Source organism: Zootoca vivipara, chromosome 10 (genome assembly GCF_963506605.1).
Source record: "Zootoca vivipara chromosome 10, rZooViv1.1, whole genome shotgun sequence".
Lineage (NCBI taxonomy): Eukaryota > Metazoa > Chordata > Lepidosauria > Squamata > Lacertidae > Zootoca > Zootoca vivipara.
In genome coordinates this window covers 1,787,804-1,812,955 of record NC_083285.1, presented here as the reverse complement: position 1 = coordinate 1,812,955, position 25,152 = coordinate 1,787,804, and the positions used below count along the sequence as shown (strand labels likewise).

The following is a 25,152-nucleotide window of genomic DNA, read 5'->3' as shown; positions in this document are numbered from 1 at the left end:
CTCACAGAGCGAAGCTCCGAGCCGGCAGCGGAGAGCGGTGGATTTTCCAAAAAAAAGAAGAAGAAGAAAAAAGGATTTGGAAGACATTGGACACCATGAGTAACAGAAAGATTTTTTTTAAAAAAAAATCAATTGAAAAGAATTGGCCATGGGAGGAGATTTAAACAGGAAGTCGGTCTCCCCCATTGAGAGAACAGCAATGCAGTTAACTTGCCTGCAGCCGGAGAGTTTGACAGAACTTTAACAACTTCCAAGGATTGGACTTAAAACCTTCCCCCTGAGGCAGGGTAAAGGAGAGAAGGATTGATAACATTAAAATCCCTGTAAAATTTTTAATTTGGAGTGGGGGAAGCCCCCCTGGAACTGGAGTCGGGTCCCTGAAGGGATCAGCCAGCAGCCATTATGACATCACAATAGGAAGGAATTTGTTTACCTCTTTGAGGCTGAGAACTGTTAACTTTGAAGAGAGAGCAAATATAAGGCTGTGTACAAGAAGTTTGATAATGTTCTTTTCAGAAATGGACACAAGATTTTTTAAATATGAACAAGAATTAAAAATGAGAGCTGATAACCAGATCGGATGTAAACTTTGTTTTTGAGGTTTGGAAATACGAACAGTGCCACTTCCTGCATTGTAATTTCTGCAGCTCCCATGGAATTTGAGACAAACAGGATGTCAGTAGACACAACATCATCTGGCTCTTCAGACTTTGTGGATTATCAAAAACTCCTGAACTGATTTTGGATGTGAGAGATGAATTTCAGCAGAACAATATAGAGATTCGCAAAATAAGAAAACTGAAGCAAGATGAACAAGCATCATCCGGGGGCATTGTAAATGACTTTGCAGAAGAGGAGGAAGACCCATCAGTCCTGGACAATATAACTGAACTTAAAAAAGAGGAGGAAGATGTATGGAATACTGTTCCCCCAGTGGGAGAGGGTGAACAAGACTTATGTTTGATTCAAGGAGTCCTCAAAGAAGAACCAGCATGGAATAATGTCCTCCCAGTGAGAGAGGGAGGGTGGGATCCATGCTGGGGAATGAGCTTAACTGTTGGGGGGGATTGAGATAGGGCTGAAAAGTGGGAAAATAGCTGGATGGTACTGTGCTACAGTTAGAAAATTGGGGGGCAGCAGGGAACAAAGAAGGGAGAGTGGTGGACAGGTGGCGAAAGAGTGGGAATAGGGTGAGGAGTAACAATGGGTTATTTTCTGATTGATTAAAATGGTCCAAAACGTGAACGTTTTATGGAGCTGGTTGATACATCTGGGAGATCCGGAGTCCAGTGGAAGGGGGGTAGAATTAGATAAATGTGGTTAAAGGTTATTATGATAGAAGAAATAACATTTGAATGTATGGAAAAATTTTGGTGTACAAATTGTGAGGCTAAAGGAAAAATTAGAGATGGATGGGAAAATAAAGTTAGATTTAGATTGATTAATTAATGAATTAGAAATTGAGGATAGTCAATGTCTTTTTTTTTAGTAGATTAGAATTGGTTGGGAAATAATGGAAAAATTGTGTCAGAATGATTAAGATGATAAAGGAAAATTGCTTAATTTAGATTTAATAAATGGACCCAGCGTGGGGGGCATCGAGGAAGTCCACAATGTCAAGTTAATGTAATGAATTGATATTCTTTTTCTTTTTTGATTGCTTTATTTTTGCTTTTTTGTTTTTGTGTTAAAATGTTTGAAAATTAATAAATATTATTTGAAAAAAAATAGAGTCAATTGTTAATCATTGCAGATGAAATTCTCTGGAGAGAGGAGCGTGCAGTTGGTGGTGGAGATGGAAAGTCCTGTTTCTCACCATGTTGTCTTTGGCTGAGGAGGCAAGCAGGGTGTCTTGTCGTTTTCTGCCTACATGCCATGAACCTAGAAGCTGGCCTGAGGCTTATGTGCTGCCTGGTTGACACTCCCCCCCCCCCCGACATGTGTTGGGGGAAGGCTAAGCCAAAAGATTATTTGGCTGTATGAAAGCAGGATGTCTCCTGACCTTGAGTATTTAAACCTCTTCCTCTAGCATTGTAGTTTCCAAACTTTCTACCTTTAGTGAACTTTCCTACACCCTGCTCACCTTCCATGAAACCTCCATGCATTGCAAAGCACTCAGTAGCATGTGTGAATTGAAAGGTCGTGGCCTCCAAACCAGGCATGCCTAATAGAGTAGATTCACCTTGCATATGTGGCCCAGCTGTCTTTCAGGAAAGCTTGTCTGTCATTACTGATTTTCTCACTGAGAAACCCTGGTGAGCTTCTGAAGGGCTCCCGGTTTCACCACAACAGTCTGAAAAGCCCCTGCTCTAGCAGAATCTTAACAGGATTTTTGGGTCAGAATCCTGTTTTCCTGCACCACCTCCCCAAGCAAGATTATAATGGATTTTGTCCTTTTGTTTAAGGTTTCTTCAAAATACATGCCATGCAACTGTGGCAGCAATGCCACCTTCCTCAGGACCAGCGGTGCTGCGCTCTCCAACTCCCGGGGCAGAGTTTCCCAAAGCTGCCAAACTGTCAAGCCCCAAAACTCCTAGACTTGGCACAGGCTTCTCTGAAGGAGACGATGTTCTCTTCTTCGATAGTTTGCCTCCTTCGGTGCCCAAACTGAATGGCTTGGCAGAAGCTAAAAAGGTATCAGCTCCTCAAATTCTCCTTAACTGCTGCCCCATGGTAAGAGTATAGAGGCAAGGATCAGTCAAGCTTCTATTAGCCTGTAACTTCATCATTCCAGATGGGCTTGGAGACCAACCATTGGGTTGTCAAAGATTTGTGATAAGGTTGCCAGCTTTTTAGCCCAGCACAAAGGACTATGGGAGTTTTCAGGACTGGACATACACTGTGCTAAAAGACAATAACAGGATGGGTTTTATTATTTAAAAAAACTGATTATTTCAATTGTAGCTTTTAATGTGTATGTTCAGTTGTAATAGACTTTTAGCCAATTTAGCTACAGTTCCCAGGATTCGGGGTGTGTGTGTGTCTGATCTGTGCAATAGAGTGTTTGTGGGTGTATGATATTTTTGTGTGACGGAGAACAAGCATTGGCCTAGTTTCCACAAGCACAGTAGAGCTGTGAGAAGGTTATATGGTCTTCAGTGTCATTTAAAGTCTACTCAGTATTGATCCAGAGCAGATTCCAGTGTATAGTTAGCAGAGTAAAAACTTAAACACGTTGCAGGGTTCCCAAAAAATAGACCAGAGGCAATTATATTTCATCTAGCAGAGCTTTACTGCTACTGAAGGCAAATGAACATAATGGTCACAAATCCAATACCTTCAGGATTGGCACTGTCCATAAGAAATCTAGTCGCAGCAGACTTAACTTAAGCTTACAACATAATAAGACTAAACCTTAACACGAAGCATACTATGTACAGAACATCGTGCCAGGAGAAAGAGAAAGCCAGGCTCCTTCTGGCCTATTATTATAGTCCGCATGACTTTGAGAGGAAGAGATAACAGGCCCAGTTTAAGCAGCTGTACTCAGCTTCTCTGAAGGAATAACCCAAACATCATGAACCTTATGCTTGCTTCTTTCACACAGAGAATCTTCCAGAGGCTCCCAGAACCCTCTTGAATTAATTACACATCGGATCAATACTTTCTACACTAAGAAATGCAAACTGACATTCAGCTCCAGTGATCCTTGCTGGCTTTTCATACTGGTTTTAATTGCTGGCTTTTGCTACATGTCTTGAGTCTTTCTTTTGTTGCTTTTAGATGGCAGCTATAAAGAAACTACGTGCAAAAGGCCGGATCCTCGCCAAAGTGGACCCAAACAGCATAAAAAGAAAACGATCCAGTCTAGACATTCCAGAGATTTCTGAGAGAGCTGAGAAAAGCACCCCTCTCTCCCAAGGTATGGAAAGTGTAGAACCTTTTTACAAAGATAACCACAGACTTGCATTGGAATTAAGTCGCTTGGGTCCAACCCAGTGTTGCAACCAGCTGGTGTCAAGCTGAATGGTTTGGCTTGAAGTTGCTACCTTGAGACAATGGGCAGAAAACAGTGCAGACTATAGGCAACAGGAGTCCATCTTTCCTTTCTCTCTTAAATGTGTGGTTACGGGCTACATGCCTGCTCTGTGGAAATCCCTGAGATTTCTGTGCTGAAAATCCCTGGTTTCTGTACGAGCAGAATTGAGGTAGCTCTCCTGACTTCTCCTGACTTGATTCATAACATTTGTATAAAGTCCCTCAAGATAACTTACTGCCTTCTGTGGCTTCAATATTCCTGCCAGTAGATATTTATACAAATTTTGAATTCTCTCTTCCTCATCCATTTTTAGAAATTCATTTCCCACCACTAGCCGACAGACCCATTTACCTCTGAGCAGATCTCGTTCCCTTTGCCTCTGTTGTCAACCATTGGCTGTCAAGTGGCAAGCCTCTTGAGTTTACCCTGAGAGTTGCAGCTGAGATGCATGACCAAAAAAACCCCCACAGCAGCAAGAGTTTGCTCCTTGGAATGACTGGGAAATGAAGGACCTTGGCAGGTTATGTAATAGGTTCACTGTATATTGTTGAAATAATTTCCCTCTTGGATCCGACCAAAGGCCCATCTGGGGTAGCCCTTGTCTCCAGAAGTTCCCAGCCAGGTGACCCTGAGGAATCTGGTAAGTAGGGGCATGGTGGAGGAAGGCCTGCCCTGTTTTTTGTCTGGGGTGACACAAACAAATCAAAATTCTGCACATTAGAAAGGCACAGGTAAAAGCACACTATCTGTGAGATGGCACACTATCTATGCAACACCTACTGTCATTACTTTAGTTTCTGTTGAAGCAGAATATCCTTTGGAAATAATGGCTAAGCACGTATATTGTTCTCTTCCGTTTCTATAGATGTTGATGCAGCAGAACCTGCCAGAAAGAAACTATGCCAGCAGCTTGCGTACTTGGAGTCTGATGAATTTCAAGAGATCTTGAATGCTAGATCCAAACATACGGGTGTCCTTAAGGAGGTGAGCATCTCCCGTATACAAGGGAGCTGGCTAGGAATGCCTGCATGTGGGTGCTATTGGGAGCGGATAAAGAGGAAAGGATCCTGCCCAGCAGCAGAAAATAGGACTGTGTCACCTTCAAGAGGTATGCCTAACAGTTCTGCAAGAGAGGCATCACTATGATATGATCTGCGGACCTGCATTTTGTGTCAGAATTCACTACCAGAAATTCAGCATTGACCATTTTCAATGCAGGAGAACAAACTGCAGTGGGCTTCACATCTGACCCCGCAACTGCGTTTCCAGACGTCTGCTTGAAGAATGTGGCAAGGCCAAGCAGACTTCTGGGAAATGTAGTTGCTGACCAAAGAAGAGTCTGAATGCAGAGAAACATTTTTCTGACAAAGGCAAAAATATGAGTTCTTCATAAATCTGCAAAGCAGGGGTGGGGGCCTCAGACCCAGGGGGCCAAATGAGGGCCCCTGGGCTCTCTGTCTGGCCCTTGGGACCCTTCCCAGACTATACCCCCTCAGTGGCCCTGCTCTTCCCCCTCAAGTGGCTTTTCCTGGCTGGAATGTGTTCTTAAGCTGCAACCGTGCCTCTTGTTTGCGAGGTGGGTGGGTGAGAGTTGCCTGTTGCTGTATTTGCCTCTGGCCTGGGCAAGTGTGCCTGTGAGGGAGTGTGGCCCACAGGCTGAAAAAGATTACACAACTTCATTTTTTGTTTTCAGGCGTTCACCTTATTTGTTGATGTTTGCAGTGGGAGGAGCAGGTGTCTGATTTATTTTATTATTTGTTTTATTCAGTTTTGAGTACCATTAAATATCCCAATATATGCTTTTCATCTTGAACAACCGAACCTTGTCTTTTCACAAGGCCTCTGGTTTTGCTGTTTGTTCAGTAGATGGCACTCTTCCTCTGAGTCAGTTCCCTTCTGTTCTTTTGGAAATGAAATGCAGGATGCCTTAAGCATCAGCCAGCAGAGTCCTGACAGCCCTGTTTAAGTCTATATTCTCTGCGGTCTTTTGTGTGTCCACGCCCTTTTTGCACCCATACATGTTGAACACTTGGCTACCTTACAAGCTGCCTCCAAATGAGACATTGTGTAGTTAGTTAGTTAGTTAGTTAGTTAGTTAGTTAGTTAGTTAGTTAGTTAGTTAGTTAGTTACCACAGCTAGAGCTTTCGGATTTCCTCAGGTGCAATGTCTTTTGAGGGAGAACGGTTCAGCTACAAATTGTCAGATGTTGGGCTTTTGAGTGATGAAAGATCAAGTGGTTTTACATAATATATTTGAACTGGCTCTAAGAGCGACTGCATTTCAGGGATGAAAATGTTTCCAAGCAGCGCATCAGAATCTCTTAGTTCAAGAAGAGGTCTGAACGTGCTAAAAAAACTGTGTGTTTGATTTTTTTTAAAAATCTTTTTATAATTTCAGGATGGGGATTCAATTGAAATTAATAGCTTATTGCTTCTGAAAATCCTCTTTTCAGATATGTGGGGGGGTTAAGTTTCATTTACAGTGTTAACAAGTTTTATGTTAGCTGTTTTCACATCTATATTAAAGTTTCATCTCTCCTCCTGCCACAGTTTGAGGCTGAGCTGCAGGAACGCTATTTTGAGCCCCTGGTGAAGAAGGAGCAAATGGAAGATAAAATGCGGAGCATCCGAGAAGTAAAATGCCGTGTTGCAACGTGCAAATCGGTGAGTGAAGCAGCCGCTTGAAGATGGCTCAAAGTCCCACTTGATCAGTGTTGGGTGAAAAGTTCATTTTGACCCTCGGGAACCTTTACTAGAGAAATCTGCTCATGAGGGGATCCAGGGCTGCCTTTTTCCTTTAATGATTACAGCTGCTTAAAACAGCTAATAACATCCTCCATGGCTGCACAGAAAAAAGGTTGCTTTGAAATGACTACGTCATAGATGCTGTCCCTTGCTTGGAAATTAAACAAAGGGTCTGCTGGTTTCTCTTTAAGGTTTCCAGACTCAAAAGAGAGCAGGGCAATTAAAGGCACAGAAGTCCTGTCCACTATTGAGCCTGGCAACCCTAAGTATGGTCCAGGGATGAGGAACCTGTGACTCTCCAGATATTATTGGACAGCATTTACTCCCATCACTGAGAGCCAGTGTGGTGTAGTGGTTCAGAGCAGTGGACTCGTAATCGGGGGAACTGGGTTCGCATCTCCGCTCCTCCACATGCAGCTGCTGGGTGACCTTGGGCTAGTCACACTTCTCTGAAGTCTCTCAGCCCCACTCACCTCACAGAGTGTTTGTTGTGGGGGAGGAAGGGAAAGGAGAATGTTAGCCGCTTTTAGACTCCTTTGGGTAGTGATAAAGCGGGATATCAAATCCAAACTCTTCTCTTCTTCCATCCTCCCCACCATTGGCCATGCTTGCCAGGGCTGATGGGAGTTGTACTTCAGCAGCATCTGAAGGGTCACATATGGATGCATGCATGAATCGGTTCATCAATTATGTGGCTTAACCTGAAGATCTATATTCTGATCCATGCATGGGTCTGATGGGCAGGCAAAATAGGTAGGTATGTTCCAAAGTATGAAGTGAACTGCAGTCCTCCCCACCCCCAGTCAGACATGTCAAGGACTCCACGCTCCACACTGCCTTTTCTCACACTCCTGCAAAAACACAGCGCATCCTGCTAGGGGCTTAAACTGCACCTCCCAAGCATATCGCGACATGACCTGAGTTTTGAAGGCAGCCCCAGGTCAGTGGAAAGCGATCCTCCCATGTAAAAATAATAGCATTAGAGGGGGGGTTGGTGCCAAGAAACAAGCTTTAGCTTTCCTGTGCCTCTCGTAGCACACGAAGTCCCAGGGAGGGAGAATGTCCTTGTTGGATTCATGCACAGGTCAGTTTGCTCTCCAAAAAGAAATATTCACAGTTAAAAGCCCACTCTTACTTATTTGTTATTACATTTTCACCCCAGCTTTCCTCCAAGAAGCTGAAGGTGACATGCACCTTTCCTCCTCTCCCAACCACCCTGTGAGAGAGGGTAGGCAGAGCAATAGTTCCTGGCCCAGGGCCACCCAGGGAGCTTCATGGCAGAGTGGGCTTTGAACCTTGGTCTCCTAGGTCCTAATCCAGCATTTCCAGTCTTATAACCATCTAAAACTTTGTAGCCAAGTCCTGTTGAATACAATGATCACAGAATCGTAGAGTTGGAAGAGACCACAAGGGCCATCCAGTCCAACCCCCTGATAAGCAGATTCAAGTTGTATTTTTCACACTGGTAGCCTGTCCTTCTGAATAATCCAGAATAGTTATCACCCTTCATCTGTAGCTCCCCAGGGCGGTTCACAGCATAAAAACACAAAATACACCATAAGAACAAGAACAAACCCATCACATAGCATTTCATTGTATTAATTGCTGGTGATGTGGCTACATATTTGTATTTAAGACCTGCAGAAGGTGGGCCTCTTTTCCATCATTAAAATGCCCTGATCCTTTGCTGAGTTTCACCATTGATGCGATCTGCATTTTGCCAGGATTTACACTGGTGGCAGAGGTGGTCTTAAAGAGGAAGAGGGGCCAGTGTTGGGGGAGCAGAAGCAAAGAGTTCAAAGGGGATGTCCTCTCAGGTATATAATATAGCTGCTTCCCCCTGGTTCGCAGAGTATTTTGCTCTTCTGGCGCAGCAGAGGACTGGGTTTCCACCACAACTGTGACTTTGAAAAAGTTGGGCAACGTGTGTGTGACTCTTTATTTCCCTCTCTCTTCCTTTTACACAAGTGCAAGTATACCTATTTCAAGCTCCTGGATTCATGTAAGGAACAAAACCATGACTATCACTGGCATGATGGTGTAAAACGATTTTTCAAGTGTCAGTGTGGAAATAGAGCCATATCTCTTGACAAGCTGCCCAAAAAACACTGCAGGTAAGAGGAGCTACATTCCCTCTTTCTCAGTCTCTAAAGCAGGGACCCCCAAACTTCGGCCCTCCAGATGCTTTGGACTACAATTCCCATCTTCCCCGACCACTGGTCCTGTTAGCTAGGGATCATGGGAGTTGTAGGCCAAAACATCTGGAGGGCCGCAGTTTGGGGATGCCTGCTCTAAACCCTACTGCATTTTATCTGCAAAGGTTTGTCAACGTGCATCTCTCATCCTTTGCTGTAGACTCTGAAAAGACTTGCTAAATAATAGTGGTTTATTCATTTTGTTTATTTTTATTCATTTTTGTTTGGTGGGCAAGAGCTCACTTCATCGTTTGTCTAGACCAGTGGCCCTCAAAGGGTGCAGCATGCCACCCTGGTGTGGCAGGAGAGGATGGCAAGAGTGGCTGGAGGATTCAAGGACAATCAAAGAAACATTTAAATATTTCAGTGCAGTATAGTGTAGTATCAAAATATATATTTTTTAATATGCAGAATATGGCTAGAGATCCTTTTAAAATGAGAGCAAGAGCCTCAAGTGATACCGTGGACAATCCTAGTTGTGTTTTCCAACTATCTTTCTTGTCAATAAAACATTGGATGTGATGCAAGCAGGTTTTTATTCTGAAAGTGTGGCCCAGAGAGAAAGGTTTGAGACCAGTGGTCTGGGCAGTCCTTTCCAATGAGAAATGGCTATGAAGAGGCATGAAGATAATGCCCAGAGCAGTGGAATGTGGGGGGTTTTCTTGGACACTTAAATGGCAACGTTCATGTAGGAAATGAAACCTTAAAACAGTTGGGTGCAGCACCGCTACCAACAGCTACTGAAGCAACCCTGATTTTTCTGTCTTCCCTTTTCAGCAATTGTGGTCTCTTTAAATGGGAGCGTGATGGAATGCTCAAGGTAAGAGTCACCCAAGGCTGTCTACCTACGTTAAGAAGCCGGGGAAGCTGTTGTTTATTTTTATTGTTTTAATTTGGTCCAACTTGGTCCCTTTTATCAGCCCAAGGTTCCCTCATTAGGAACATACCTAGGGGTGGCATACCAGTGGCAGGTGAGGGTGGAGCCAGAGACGGTCACCCCCCCCTCTCTTAACACACACACACACATCCCATCCATTCCATTTTCCTTTCCCCTCCTTCCCTCAACTGTTTCTTCTCCTCACTCCTGCCCCAGAGCAACTGAGCTTTTAGAAAAACCTCCTGGGACCCAATGATGCTTCTGAGAGCTCAACTTTTACAAGCTTGATTGGCACCGGGGGGGGAATCCTAATTGCAGCTGAGGAGGGAAGGATTAGGCCTCCCTGTGTGCTGGGACCCTCCCGAAAATAGCCCCATACACTTCCGTGCCCCACCCCAGTGGCCCCTGCAGGCTGCAACTCATCCTAAGAAACTTATCTTTATATATTGCTTTTCAAGTAAAACTCCTGGAATGTGCACAGCAATTAGGCCTGAGGGGAAACGAGTGAGGGAAGAGCCTGAATAGTCCTCTCCACTGGGACTAGGCTGGGAGCGGAGTTCCATCTTTGGAATTGTCCTCCTATACTAGCTTTTATTGGTTTATATCTCTAATCCCCTGGGATGTTATCCTGTGTGAGCCTCACTGAAATGAAATGAATGAGGATTGCATAGTAGGTGAACTTTCTGGTGAGTTTTACCTGAGGAAGATTATATCCCTGTGGTTTGCTTCTTGGTAATTTATTGAGAATTATTTGTTGAGCTGGCTTTTATTCTACCACATTGGACACACAACCTCATTGTACGTTTCTCCTTTCCAGGAGAAGAAAGGTCCCAAGATTGGTGCGGAAACTCTTTTACCAAGAGGGGAAGAACAACCTCAATTCCTCAACAGTATGAAATAGCTATGAAAAGTTCTTTCTCTCCTTTACGCTTGCCTTTTGAATTAATATCTCATATCTGGTAAGGTGCAAGTAGCTCTGCGTTTCAGAATGAATGAGGAGTTCCTTCTGAAAGACATAGACTGAGTATCCCCCATCGAATTCAGTGAGGTAGATGTGGGTAGGATTCAGCTCTAGAGACCCCCAGCCATCTTTCCTTCATGAAGTCTGAATGATCCTTTGCTTTGGGCTGTCTTTGCTCAGTCATTCTTTAGGATTTGCTTGTCACTTGATGTCAGAAGAGAGAGCTATTTTCTTAGACTGCGTGTTGTATGTTTTCCAAGGAATTAGAGGGTGCTTCTTTCAAACTGCAGTTTCTGCTAATCTAACTGTAGCCAAATTCAGCTGTATTATCTGACACTACCTCAGAAGTGCCACAATAAATATTGACCAGGCTAGGCCCAGGTCTAGAGAGTGATATCAGCATTAAATAGCCCTTTTTCTTTCTATAACTTACACCAACTGTGTGATTGTTTATATATTTGTAATATGCTCTCCACACTAATGTATTTTCCCAAATACCCACCTAGAATAATTTTCCTATTGAAGGGGAAAGTAGTTTGTGATTTTTAATGAGGCAAGTTGCCTTGTTTTTATTGCCTTTGCTTTTAAATCTGTTTTTATCTAGCTTGATGTTTAAAAATTGTTCTGGAATTTTTAATTGGGTCTGGAATCTTTTATCAATAGTTTAGAGGGTACGGGCTGTTTCAGACTGTGAACGGTCTGCTGCAAAAACATGATCTTCTGTTGAAGCAGTCAGAAAAACCTGTATTTCTTCTCTCCAAATGGCTATAAGGTTTCTTATTAAACACAGCAAGAAACAATGGAATCCCAAAAATTAGAACATACGGCTGTGTGAAATGGAGCTAAAACCTCATAAAACAAAGGGCTTTTTTTCTGAATGTGTGCCAAGTTGGCTCTTCTGTCTTCCCTTGCGACATTATGTAGAGAGGTACTTTGAGATGTGGCTTAGAAACGTTCTTATCTATTCACCAGTTTACCACCAATTAATTTGCTTCCCTTCAGTTGTGCCCATATGTACTGCGAATATCAAAAGTGTTTCCTTCAATCACTAGTGTATTTTGTTCAGTGAACCAGTGGGGTACAATTTCTTGGCATGTTATTGTTACTGGAATCTCTTGAAAACTGTAAATATCTTAACTGCAGTGCTGTGATTGAAAATGTCACCAGGTTGTATTGGAGCCTTGTGTTTATGCAGCATTGTAAAATGTACAGAGGGTGCCTAAACAGCCCAACATATATTGTTTACAATAAACACTCATAAAAATCTGTGTTGAGGTGCTTTGAGTTTCTTATTTCCCCTCCCTCTTTCTTTTGGAAGTTTTGAACAAGGCAAAATGACTTGCTTTGCCCTCAAGTACCATGATTGGCTGTCGGCTTTAGAAGACTGGGGTGGGATTTTTTTTGTCTATGGCTGATAGTTTGACACTTAACTGTCCAAGAATTTAATAACATCATCCTTCTTATCATGCTTAAAAATTGCAGCAAGTCTTCAGCAAGCGTGAAGAGGCGAAAGGAGGAATGGCCCTGGTTTTATGTTTTATGGGCAATATACGTCAGCAGTCATAAGGCATTCACTGCTTAGAGGTGATACCACAGCTGAATGATTTCAGCTGAGAAGTTTCCCACTAGCCTCATTTTATTGACTATGTCAGATCTCTTTTGGTGGAATCTCTGAGCAAATCTGAAATCTGCAACACCATCATTAAAAAGGGCTTTCTCCAAGATCCAACATCATCGTAATTACAGTGAGGAGGCATTAAGGCAACTGCTGGTTTGTGTCTAATCTCAGGAGGAGGAAAGAAGACAGGCACCTAAGATACAGAGATGAAAAAGAGCCTCTTCCTATACTTTACAAACCCATTTTTAAAAAAACCTACTGAATTAGCCCTGGGAGGTGGACGATTTTAAAATCGCTCTCCAGCTTGTCTAGTCATGCACTTTGCAGGATTCAGCACTAGCCATTGATTCTGATTTTCTTCTTGTGGCTGCAGTTGCCTGAGGGGTGTTGCTGCAGAAGACATTGGGATTAAGAGGATTTTGAGTGGAGATCATGAAAAACAAGGTACTGAGATGAATGGCAGGTGGAGATCCTCAAGCCTGGGGGAATGTTCTAGTGAAGGAAGAGCAATGTGCCTGCTTTTGAGAGTAATATAAAGGCCTTTGAAGTTTCTGGCTTGGCATTTCTTTCAAACCATTAGGATAAACGTGACTGGAATTTGATGCAGTATGTTAGAAATGTGCTTTGTAAAGGGTTGCGTTGTTTTCTTGCTGGAAGAAGTAGCAGGCCAGCTGCTAATGGAATTCCTAGGTAAGAAATGTTTGCTTATCCACTGGGTTATTTTCCAGACGCCAACTGCCAAGCTCCCCTATTGAAAGCAAAGAGGAATCCTAACCCTTCCATTAACAACTTTGTTTTCATTTGGTGCTCCACAGTTGCCCTGGATTTGTGGATTTCTTTCTGTTGTTCTTGGAACACCTAAGAGTCTTAACTTTTCACGCACTTGCTCTGTCTCATTAAGTGTTAAATAATAATAAAAAGTCTCTTGGAAATGTAGGTATGTGCATGGACAGCATCTAAAAGCACCTGTAGTAAAACGTAACATTTTCATAGGACACTTCTATATCGCAGTGAATAGTGTCTAATTTTGCGTGCTTGGCTGGCGCTGTTGTTGGTGAGTCACGATGATGGGGCGTTTGGCAGGAGACACTGCGAAACCACTCACGTTGGGGCCTACGCATGGTTGTCAGCAGTTCCACTACAAACAGTTTGCTTCATCAAAGGCTGCCTTCATAAATAAATGGAAATGTTGCTGTGTTTGCTTGCTTGAAATGGTGCAGCCATCTTAAAGTCAGCTGTTTTTTTGGTTCTCATTTTTCAAAGAGCCCTGGCTGAAGACGGGGTAGGATAGCTGGGAGCAATTTTGGTTGGCCTGAGCAGGCTGTGCCCAGGCCTAGGTAGGCATTGGGTGCACTCTGCAATGCTCCCCAAAAGCCACATAAGTTGATTGTTATTAGCTGGAGAAAGACATTAAGTGGAGAGTTTTTGTGTTTGATGTGGTATAAATGACATTTCTAGCCCTTAGGACAACAGACACAGGCTTTCACATGTGCCCTGCGAAAACTTCAAAGCTGCCCTCGAGCTCATTTGGCATAGCTGCCAAGTTTTCCCCTTTCTCGCGAGGAAGCCTATTCAGCATGAGGGAATTTCCCTTAAAAAAAGGGAGAACTTGGCAGCTATGTCATTTGGTGGGGTGTGGGACTGCAGGGACTTGCATAGAAGGAGGACAGGTAAATTATGCAACTGAAAACAAATCTTTCTGCATAACAGAAAAAGAACTGCTTTGACATTTTTCTTTCTGCAGAACCATGATGCAGGTTACAGAATGCGCCTCCATCCAGAGAACCTGGCTGCATATAGAAAATGAGGGCTAGGTTAGAGTTTGTAGGAGAAGTGGTAAAGGTAAAGGGACCCCTGACAATTAAGTCCAGTCGCGAACAACTCTCGGGTTGCAGCGCTCATCTCACCTTAAAGGCCGAGGGAGTCGGTGTTTGTCCACAGTTAGTTTTTCCGGGTCATGTGGCCAGCAGGACTAAGCCGCTTCTGGCGAAACCAGAGCAGCACATAGAAACACTGTTTACCTTCCCGCCAGAGCGGTACATATTTATCTACTTGCACTTTGACGTGCTTCTGAACTGCTAGGTTGGCAGGAACTGGGACCGAGCAACAGGAGCTCACCCCGTCACGGGGATTAGAACTGCCAACCTTCTGATCAACAAGCCCTAGGCTCTGCGGTTTAACCCACAGCGCCACCAGTGTCCCCTAGCCTAGGAGAAGTGATAAATCACTTTAAATACTTCATTTGAATCCTAAGTTAATCTTGCCATCAGTATGTCAAGTGCAAAACTAAAGATTCCTCACATCCTTATTTGTAAAATCTTTAACTGGCAGCGACTCTAGTGGTGTAGTTGGAGTGTTGGACCTGGGGAAACCCTGGGGAACCATGGAATTCAGCCTAGCCTGTGAAGATAAGATGGGGAAGAACCATGCCGGCCAGGAAAGGCAGGAAATAAATGTAATAGTAAATAAATATATAAACTAAGAAAAGTGATTGCAAGAGGCTAATATATTTTTAATAAACAAATACAGTGTTCTTTGCTCCATATTCTAAAATCATTTGAAATAGATACAGCACAAGCTGGCATTGGGGTTGTTTTTTTCAATGTCCCTATCAAAATACAGTGATTATTTTAGAATACTGCTTATGCATTTGCTCTAATATAAAGTTTGGTCAACCTTTTTTGGTCCAAGGACCAGCCCAGGGCTGCAAGCAACAGTGCCCACTCCGCATTCTTAGCACACACTTGCAGGACACACACCCAAACCAGCACAAAGCACCCAAGCAGTTGATCCATGCAGATCAGCAGGGGAGGGAGGGTTATTGCCACCTCCCCACACATCAGATTGATGGCTGAGGAGGTGGTTAGTCTTCCTGCCAGGGTGCTGGACTAAGCAGGGGTTTCGCTTCCCTTTGCTCCCTTCTTCAGATATGCACAGGTCTGAAAGATCCCGTTTTGCCTGCAGTGATTTGGCCTTTGCTCCAAGGACTGGAGGTGGCGGCGTACCAGCGCTTCATGAAACAAAGCAAAGCAGCACCTATGAGACAACTCGATACTAGCGGAAGCCCTGGTGAAACAGGTTCCATGGAGAGGGGATCAGTCATGTTTCCATGACTTCATCTACATTGCCTTTCTGACCGTCCTGCCAATCGCACGCTCAGCAGGGATTTCCCATTTTCATGGTTTTGTGTTTTCCTCTCTTCCTCTGCGCTCTAGACGATGTGCCGGTTATATAGGTACGGTGGGTAGAGACCGTCATAATGGTACTGGCGCCATTGCTCAATCTGCTCTCGGCTTCTCTCGTCCTGCTCTGTAGAGGGAAGAGAAGTAAAATTAAATCATTAGTGGTGAACATGACCCACGTTCAGGTTTGGTTTGGCTTGCTTGTTGCTTCTTCACCTCAGGGGGAGACTCCTTTTGTATATTCATAAGGACAATTCAAGGGGGGGTGTAGAGGGGGGAAATCAGGAGTCGGGGGGAGTGTGATCTCAGCTCTGGGATGGAACGATTGGGGATCCATGAAAATTTCCTGCAGAATGGAGGTCACAAAGCCTGCAGTCTCCCATGCCAAAGACACCTCTTCTCTTAGCCAACATTGTCTGGATTTTTTCTACAGGTAGGTAGCCATGTTGGTCTGCCGTAGTCGAAACAAAATAAATTCCTTCCAGTAGCACCTTAAAGGTAGAGGGACCCCTGACCATTAGGTCCAATCGTGACCGACTCGGGTTGCGGCGCTCATCTCACATTATTGGCCGAGGGAGCTGGTGTACAGCTTCCAGGTCATGTGGCCAGCATGACAAAACTGCTTCTGGCAAACCAGAGCAGCGCACGGAAACGCCATTTACCTTCCCCTATTTATCTACTTGCACTTTGAGGTGCTTTCAAACTGCTAGGTTGGCAGGAGCTGGGACCGAGCAATGGGCACCTTAGAGACCAACTAAGTTTGTTATTGGTATGAGCTTTCGTGTGCATGCACCCTTCTTCAGAAACACTGATACACTGGTGACTTCTGTTTCAGTGCTACTGGAAGGAATTTTTTTTATACTGGGTTTTATCTAGCACCTTTTTATAGTAAATCCCCATACAGGGTTTACAAAGATATAGTTTGTTTTTCCAATAGGGATAGACCTAATCTTTATTCTAACTAAAATGGAATTTCTGATCTCCAATATTTAGCATCCTTGCAGTACTCATCATGTAAGAAAATAACTCCTGATAGGTTCTAACGAAGATATTTTGTAGGTCAATTAAAGTATCACAGGTTCTGAATCTATAAATATTTGTGAGTCTGTAAATTAAATATCTAACATTTTCAATATTTCTATATGGGTAAGGTCACAATAAAATATCAAAAGTTATTTCTTACTCCTTACTCCTTTGTACAATGTTTGATTACAACCACTTGTGATTTTAAACAACCTGTGAAGTGTTTTATATTGGCTTTCTGTAATATGTAGCAAACTTACCTTCAAATTAATACTGTACAAAGTTATTCCCAAAATAGGTTACTCTCTAAATGTGCACACATTTTATCGCAAATGCTTCACTTACTACATTTACTGAAAGTTCTAATAGAAATATATTAATTAGAAAAAAGAATAATACCAGTGGTGCATTTTGTTTTGTTTTTTTCTAAATGAAATCTTGAAGCTTTTTAACATACATTTTTTGTAGGTCTTCAAACCAATGAGGTTCTTGATTATTTATGATTTCCTGGTCTTCCAATTTTGAGATTTTACATTATTAATCTTTAACTATTCTATACCAAGTTCAAACTATCCTTTTCAATAAGAACAGCAGACATTACAATTTGTACATGCCTTCATGTTCTAAGGTTTGCATATACAATTCCTGCCCCGTTGAACTAAGTGGAGCTTACATCTGAGGCGACAAGCATAGGATTGGGCTGTTTAAGAAGTAAAAACTGAGAGTAAAATGAATCTCCCCTTTCCCAGCTTCAGAATATCTAGAAATCCGGCAGTATCAGCATATGTCAAGAGTATCCACCATTACAGGGAAAGGGCACCTCTGGAAAAATATCTGGATTTAGTGACACACCAGGCAGACACACTTGATGCAAAGAGCAGCGTTCCAGTTCGGGCTCCACTAGGAATTCCAGAGAACAAAATTTGACGGAAAACTTCCATATTTGCGTTCCCTGCTGAATGCGGATATGGTAGGAAATGATGTGGTGGAATGGTTAAAAGCAACATGATTTACTAGGTAGGAAAAATATGTATAGGAAGAAGTACTTTCATTTGTGCCTGAGGAGCAAGCAAAGCACAAGGCAACAATTCAGACTGATTTTTTTGCTCTTCAGGGTTTCTGAAGCCCCTCTGTGTTATGCCAGAATCCATGATGTAACTTGTATTTCTTGAATAACTGTTATTACATTAAAAAATCAGAATCCAAAAAACCACACAGACCTGCTTAGTTCTTTGCAATGAAGAAGGTTTTGGACTGAGTTTCTCAACATGCTGCACAATGTATTACTTTTGAAACAGAGGGAAGTTTCCAAAGCAGATAATGGGACCGGGTCATTTAAAGGAAGCCAGCCCAAAATCACCCTTGGGTATACATATGTTGGACTTGTGTTAAAAAGAGTTAGTCGGATGAATTTAATTCTGCCATTTTAATGAGAAGCTTAAATGTATCTGGCTACTCGGCTTCATCCAAGGGGCAATTGTCCACCCACCACCCTCTCAAGCAATTTACTCCCCCCCACACACACACCAAAAAAAAGGGAAGTTCCACAATTGAGAGAGAGTTATCTAATACCCCCTGGGCTCAGAGAGGGCTTGCCTCCTTCAAAGAAGTGGGGATCTGTCAAGAGGGACTGTGGTTAAGCTGTGTTCTGTCCACATCCTCAAACCGATCTCCAAAGGTGGAACTAGATGGTGCGTTGGGGATTTCACCAGGATTTCGCCAGGATTTGCTACACAGGCATCTCTGGCTTGTTGGGTACCTCAGGTTTGGTCTTTTTTGCTTTCCTACTAGGTTTCCTATGCATTTAAAAGTAATGGTGAGGCATTCTGTCAGCGCTGAGCACTGACCAAGATGGAATTGATAGCATGATTTTTATCATATCCTCCAACATTTCTCAGATGAAAATAGGGACATTCTATTCTACATCAGAATCATTGCTTAAGCATTTTCTCCTGGTCAAGTACAAAAGTTATTAGAGGAAACACACAAGACTGCAGTATTTTAAGCACAGAAATCTGAACTTATGAAGTGCATTTATAGGGAAGCCTGAGGGGGGAATGGAAACCCCAAATCAATAAATACAACTAACTAGCAGTTGTACTGATGTAGAATAGAATGTCCTTATTTTCATCAGGGGAATGTTGGAGGGCTTGTGCCATGCTAGGGCAGGAGGCTGGCAGGAAATGCAAAGCGTTTTGTTATGGGGCCTGAAAAAAGGCTACATTCGAAATTCCATCCAAATACAGTACTTGCTTTGAAAGGGAATTGAATCAGAGCTTCCACACCTGCTTAGCTGACAAAGTGGCTACCAGCCTATGCACAGGATCCGGGGACCCAACGGCTCTTAAGCAGCAAAGTGTGCCATAGTTTAGAAAGTTAATTCCCATATTTAGTGCGTTTCCCAAACTGTTTCTGCCTCCCTCTGAATATGCTTTCAGGGTTTGTTTGTTTTTATTAAAAAAAAATATTCAATACATGATTGTCCTCCGCTGAACGACGCTCACAAAATCAGAACAATTGGCAACCTGAGACAAGAAGGAGCTTGTTGTGTGTGTCCTAGCGGTATTAAGTAACTCACATGTTAAGAACAATTCTCTTCAAAACTATAGATAAGATCTCATGAAATGGAGACTTTTGCAACAGTATCCTGAAAGCAAAGAATGTTTTCTTTCTTAGCATTGCTTGTATTTCACAAGAACCCTTCTGTCGTCACTGCAAGCCAGAATTCACAAGCTAAGGAAGACTCCATGAGGTTTTTATTTAGGGCACAGGTGGCTAAACTGCAGCCATCCAGACTTGGCCAGGGGTTCACCACCTCTGCTTCAAAGGGTACAGTGGCACTTCCCCAAACCTGGCTGTTTCTCCATCGTCCCCCGCAGATTGTGAGGATACCAGCACATGCATTTCTCTACGCTGTGGAGTGTGGCGCTTGCAGTGGTCAAGTGTGCACCCAAAGCATGGAAAACACATGACACCCCTTTTGCTGCTGTTGCTAAACCCTCTGGTCTTACCATCACGCTCTTCCTCAACAAAGTTCTCAAACTCATTCCTCTGCTCCTCATAGTATTCCCTCCTTTGTTCGTCAGCAGCCAGCATCTGGCGGGTCTCGGCTGTATTGAAAGATGAGCAGAGTATTAGCCAGCAGGCCTGAAAAAGGACTGAGGGATGCTTGGCTCTTGTTGCACAGAGTCACTGCAATATAAATACCCTCTAAATCTCCCTTGACTGTAACCCTTTGAGTGATTAACCATAGAGCAAGAATGGAAAGCCTCCAGCTCACATGCCACCTGCAAGTCTCAAAATGCTTTTCTATTTTAAAACGGAAAAATAACATTTACTAATGCTATCCAATTATTGGATTAACCCCAACTATTTAAGAGTTAATCCAGCAGCTAAAAAGGAGTGCAAAAGCCCTAGCCCACCCCTTGAAGTAGCAAGAATTAACGTGTTTTTTAGACTAAATAGGCAAAAAGAATCCAAACTGGTGATGTTTTATACCCTCAAAATTAGTTACCTTATTTTGCTTGCAGCAAGCAGCTAGATTGCATTATTCACTTTCATCCTCATGAGGTTCTTGCTCTGATATCAACATAATTTATTCTAGGCTGGGGGGGGGGGGTAACCTGAGTGAGTTTGGGGTGTGAATGGTTCCACTCTGAGTCAGGGAATTAGAACTGGATGGCCTTTTGGTGCCTCTGATGGTGTTTCTGTGAGTTTGGAATACCTGCACTTGAAGAAATCTACGCATGCCCTGCATCTTCCCAGCTGATCATTAACAGAAAGTGCAATTAACAACATAAAAGTTCACTGCTGTTCTATATTCTAAGGTCTTTGTTTATTTTGATGCATGCTGCCCCACAGAAAACACTCCATGTGTAGAAAAGTAGCATTTCAGGGAGAAAAGTTCAGCCTAACCTTTTCCCCGAGTCCCTGATAATGCTAGGGGCTGTTGTGTTTTTAAGTAAAAAGGATTGGGAGGGGTGTAATAAACACAGCCCCAGACCTGTATTCTGCAGTAGTACAGTCCAGAAAAAGCTTTACCACTGGATTCTGTAGATTGCATTAACTGCCCAATGGAGAGACTCACCTCTGCTCTGAGTGAGGTTCTCAGAAGAGGGAATGGAAACTTTCCTCTCTTGCTAGTCTGCACTATCTTGTAGGAAGATAGATGAGGATGAGGATTTCTGACCTGTCCAAGGCACTGCACCCAGCTGCATCACTCAGCTGCCCCTTAATCAAGGAGCATCACACTGTAAAGTCAAAAGTATTCAAAAGGAGAACTAACACTGTTTCAGGGATCCTGTGTAAAACGGTTGGATGGCGCCTTGTGTGCCTCCTTCCAGCAACTCCTGCAGCCCAGCTAGTGCCAAAAGACTTGCTCTGCTTTCCTTTGGACCCCATCAGAGAGGCTGAAAGGGGGGTTTTGTCATCTGGGCAGCCCAGGACCTCCATACCTCCAGGCTTGTGCCCCAGAAAGGTCACTTGGGTGTTGCAAATCCAGCAGTTTGGTTTCAGCCCTGGAGGCACACTCCATTATCTTTTGATGGGTGCCAAGAAGCAAGGACCCTGTGTATTTTTTGTTGTTCAGTTTAAGTATTATGGGTACCGTATTAAAATATATTTTTGTTGAGTTGAGGGTAGCAAGCAGTGGCGGAGAGATGCCAATAAAGGAATTCTGGCTTTGGAAAGACACGACACACATTGGATCAACCATGTTTGGCTTTCATTTCCTGTATTTTAAGTGCTCCATCAACGTGATGCACAAGGAAAGAGATAGTATTGTCTTTATTATTGTCTCAGTCAAGTTTTATGTTGAGAGGGGTCATGTTTGGTGGTCACTTCCAGCTGTTAAATTTCCTGGGAGTGGTGAGAAAATGAAATGCAGGAGGTGCCATGCTGCCTGCATGTGTCTGAGACTGTGTGCCAGCTACCGTTATATCCCTTGTGGGCAAGTCTGGTTGCTTGCCCACAAGCACTCTAGGCATGTTTTTGCATGCTAGCCCCGGGAAAGTGCTGCCTGCACACAATGCACTTTGTGTTATTAAGCTAGTGACAAAAAATGCAGGAGGCAGGGATGCAAAATGCTGCCTGCCCAGAGGTGACAAAACAGTTTGAGCCAGCCCTGGTTGCTAGAAGGCAAAGCCAATCGCTAACTGACAATACCGCTTCCAGTGTACACTACAGATAAAAAAATTTATCTTAGTCCATACTTTTTCAATAATTACTTTAAATTAAGTCAGGTGTGCATTTCTATGAAGCATAGAATCATAGAATTGGAAGAAAACAACCTTTCTCCCTCCCTCCTTAACCTTCTCTTCTCCATGATATGATAGCCATGTTCAAATATATAAAAGGATGTCATATAGAGGAGGGAGAAAGGTTGTTTTCTGCTGCTCCAGAGAAGCGGACACGGAGCAACGGATTCAAACTACAAGAAAGAAAATTCCACCTAAACATTAGGAAGAACTTCCTGACAGTAAGAGCTGTTCGACAGTGGAATTTGCTGCCAAGGAGTGTGGTGGAGTCTCCTTCTTTGGAGGTCTTTAAGCAGAGGCTTGACAGCCATCTGTCAGGAATGCTTTGATGGTGTTTCCTGCTTGGCAGGGGGTTGGACTGGATGGCCCTTGTGGTCTCTTCCAACTCTATGATTCTATGATTCTATGATTACCCCTTAACCTTCTCTTCTCCAGGCTAAACATACCCAGCTCCCTAAGCCGTTCCTCATAAGGCATTGTTTCCAGGCCTTTGACCATTTTGGTTGCCCTCTTCTGGACACGTTCCAGCTTTTCAGTATCCTTCTTGAACTGTGGTGACTAGAACTGGACACAGTACTCCAGGTGAGGTCTGACCAGAGCAGAATACAGTGGTACTATTACTTCCCTTGATCTAGACGCTATACTCCTATTGATGCAGCCCAGAACTGAATGCTGTTTTCAGTTCTACCAAGGAGGGGTGAAACTGGTCTTGCAGGGCCTGTCCACCCCAGAGTTTCCTGTGTGCTTGCAGCTGTGTTTCCATTTAATTTGCATAGTCCACATGACTATCAAACAGCACCAATCCAATAATAATAATAATAATAATAATAATAATAATAATAATAATAATAATTTTTATTTATACCCCGCCCATCTGGCTGGGTTTCCCCAGCCACTCCGGGCGGCTTCCAACAAAATATTAAAATACACTGGTCTGTTAAACATTAAAAGCTTCCCTAAACAGGGCTGCCTTCAGATGTCTTCTCAGTGCTTTTCCCCCTCTGTAAAATCAGAAAGGATTTGGTTTTGGGAAAACCAAAACAGAGATAATCTAGTAAATTGGGGTGAACTGGGCTCCAAACCACTCTACTCATGTTTGCAGATGGTTTGTTCTGTATTCCTAAGTGGGTAGATCAATCATCATTTCCTGTCACTCCCCTTTCCACACCCATTACTTCTGAATGTGCGTGTAACTGCACACTCCTGAATGATGCAGTCTAGTTATATACATATTGGTTCTGCACATTTTTACAGAACCAGGAAAGTGCACAAGCAAATTTTCAATTGCCTGGCTGCATGCTTTTGCATACGACTTGGGTCAGGATTTTTCTTAAGAATGCAAGGGGCACGCAAAGCTATCTGCGCACAGCCTGTCGGTACTCAACTGGCGTATTAGATTAGAAGGCAACAGATTAAAAGGCAGGGACAAACACAAAAAGGCCAAAGTTGCTCCCCATATACAAATACAAAATCTGGTCTGGTCTAATTCCAATGAGGGCAAAGAGGATTAACAGCTAAATAACATCTGAATGTGGCCAAGCCTGTGCTTCAGACCTGCTGCCTGTTCAGCTTCTTCCCTAAACTGCAAAAGGAGACAGAGCAGGTCTCTGCATTGCACGCAGGTATCTTTCGTTCACCGTGATGCCCTGCACCTCCCACTCTGTCCTCCTAATCACTCCCTGGACCACCATGTGGTTTAAACTAATTAAGAAACATCTCATACTTTCAAATACATTTCAGTTTCCAAAGCAACAACTTAGCTAATTTAGAAATGCAGCCAATAAATATGCATATTAAGAAATTAAATGAAAACCCCCAGCTACGAAGAGTTTTTCCAATGCTGACTTACACAAGCAAACTTTCTTGTTTTTCCTTCTTGCTGCCTCCTGCTATCACTCCTCCGCACCCTTGTGCCAGTCTTTGACATCCCACTGCCTATTACTCTAGAGTAGTCGTATTCAATTGGATAAATGGATAGTGGTGACCACTGCATACATGTGTTTCGATATGAAAATCAGAAGAGTAAGGAGCCTGTTCTAATCTTCTCTGATCAGTTAATAAATCTTTCACAGCGTGGCAGACAATTTAGGAATGTGCCCAAAAAACACGAGATTAAAGGAGCATTAAATTAATCACAGTTTTCCGTAAACAACTTCCAAACAGTCTCACCATTGAGCTCGTCTCTCGATTTGGTAGATCTTTTGCCTCTTTTCTTGAAAAAGTTAGATGCATCTGATTCCTTCACGAAGACTCTTTTTTTAACACCTGGAAGTAGGGAAAAAAGGGGGGAGTCTGACCACTGGTGAGAAATGGGCTATTGGGTTATTTATTTTCAAAAATGTTTAAAGTAAGTATGTGTCTAGTTTATCTTATCTTATCCCTTTCCAAAGCCAGTTAATGAATAATATTGAATCTCCCCACTTACTTTCCTTGCTGAGTTCTCCAGCTGCTGCTTTCTTGGACTCCACAGCCACAGCATCACCTTCTTCAATAACTAGAGAAGGTGAAGTATAAAGCCAGTTTTGGATTTAGTGAGAGTAAGTACAGAATCTTGGTGAAAATCACAGATAATTTTTTAAAACTGTTACCTGCTAAAGCCGTGCCAGCCTTATATTATAACCTGGCAAAGGTAATTGTTCTTCTTAACATGCCAATGCACTAAGGTCCAGTCTATATCCTAGACACAGCTTAAAAGCAGCATTGCTGGTGTAGTAGCTGGAAACTGAGTATCTTTTAGCATTTGGTGATTTGGTGGGGAAACTGCAGCCTCTCTCATCCCATTAACTGACAAATGCTCCCATTTGTTGCCCTATTATTCCTTGCTGAAATTCAACCTTTCCTTGTAGTTATTATTGCAAATCATACATACCAATCAGAAGCACTAAAGCCACGAGGCAGGAACGAAAAAGCACTTGCTTCCAGTTCATCTTTGCCATGTTCCAGCCGGCACAGTAATGAATGTCCCAGCGACTTTTGCACACAGAAAAAAGAGTAAAAAGAGTCCTGTTCTCTTTCTAGGAAATGAAGCAGAAAGTGATGCTCTTCCCTTAGGGTGGGAGGGAGAGAGGAGGAACCTTGGATGGCACTTGACTTGGCTGTATAGACAGGTTCAAGGGAGCATGGAAAACTCAGCATAGGAACTATTGTGTAGCAAACATGTTGGCTCTGTGACACACACTCATTGTGCCCAGCGGGGAATGAGTTGTGAACAGCCAGGCAAAGTGGGGAGATTCATGGAAACGAGACATATTATTTGCAAAAATGGTGACAGGGAAGTACAGATTTAAGCAAGAAACAGTCTGAATGCTGAAGGGCAC

At 43.1% G+C, this 25,152-nt stretch overlaps 2 protein-coding genes across 4 annotated transcripts in view; one reads left to right on the top strand and one right to left on the bottom strand.

Annotated features, from left to right (window-relative positions):
• MCM10 (minichromosome maintenance 10 replication initiation factor) overlaps window positions 1-12,857 on the top strand; it is a 35,161-nt gene extending 22,304 nt beyond the window's left edge. For 2 of the 3 annotated variants that reach the window (XM_035127655.2, XM_060279481.1), the window contains exons 14-20: window positions 2,406-2,634; window positions 3,724-3,862; window positions 4,845-4,963; window positions 6,530-6,643; window positions 8,693-8,838; window positions 9,697-9,739; window positions 10,614-12,857. In XM_035127655.2, the coding sequence (XP_034983546.1) occupies window positions 2,406-2,634; window positions 3,724-3,862; window positions 4,845-4,963; window positions 6,530-6,643; window positions 8,693-8,838; window positions 9,697-9,739; window positions 10,614-10,697 (874 nt within the window). In that variant the 3' untranslated portion in view covers window positions 10,698-12,857. Of the gene's footprint in view, window positions 1-2,405; window positions 2,635-3,723; window positions 3,863-4,844; window positions 5,088-6,529; window positions 6,644-8,692; window positions 8,839-9,696; window positions 9,740-10,613 lie in introns of those variants that run through there. The other variant, XM_035127657.2, reaches the window with a different exon arrangement.
• Window positions 12,858-14,917: 2,060 nt separating this feature from the next.
• UCMA (upper zone of growth plate and cartilage matrix associated) lies at window positions 14,918-24,772 on the bottom strand. The gene is made up of 5 exons (XM_035128134.1): window positions 24,705-24,772; window positions 24,261-24,329; window positions 24,005-24,100; window positions 19,592-19,690; window positions 14,918-15,684 (listed from the first exon to the last, which is right to left on the bottom strand). Exons 1-5 carry the CDS (start codon window positions 24,769-24,771, stop codon window positions 15,587-15,589), a joined length of 429 nt encoding a protein of 142 aa, XP_034984025.1. The 5' UTR covers window position 24,772; the 3' UTR covers window positions 14,918-15,586.
• Window positions 24,773-25,152: the final 380 nt, after the last annotated feature.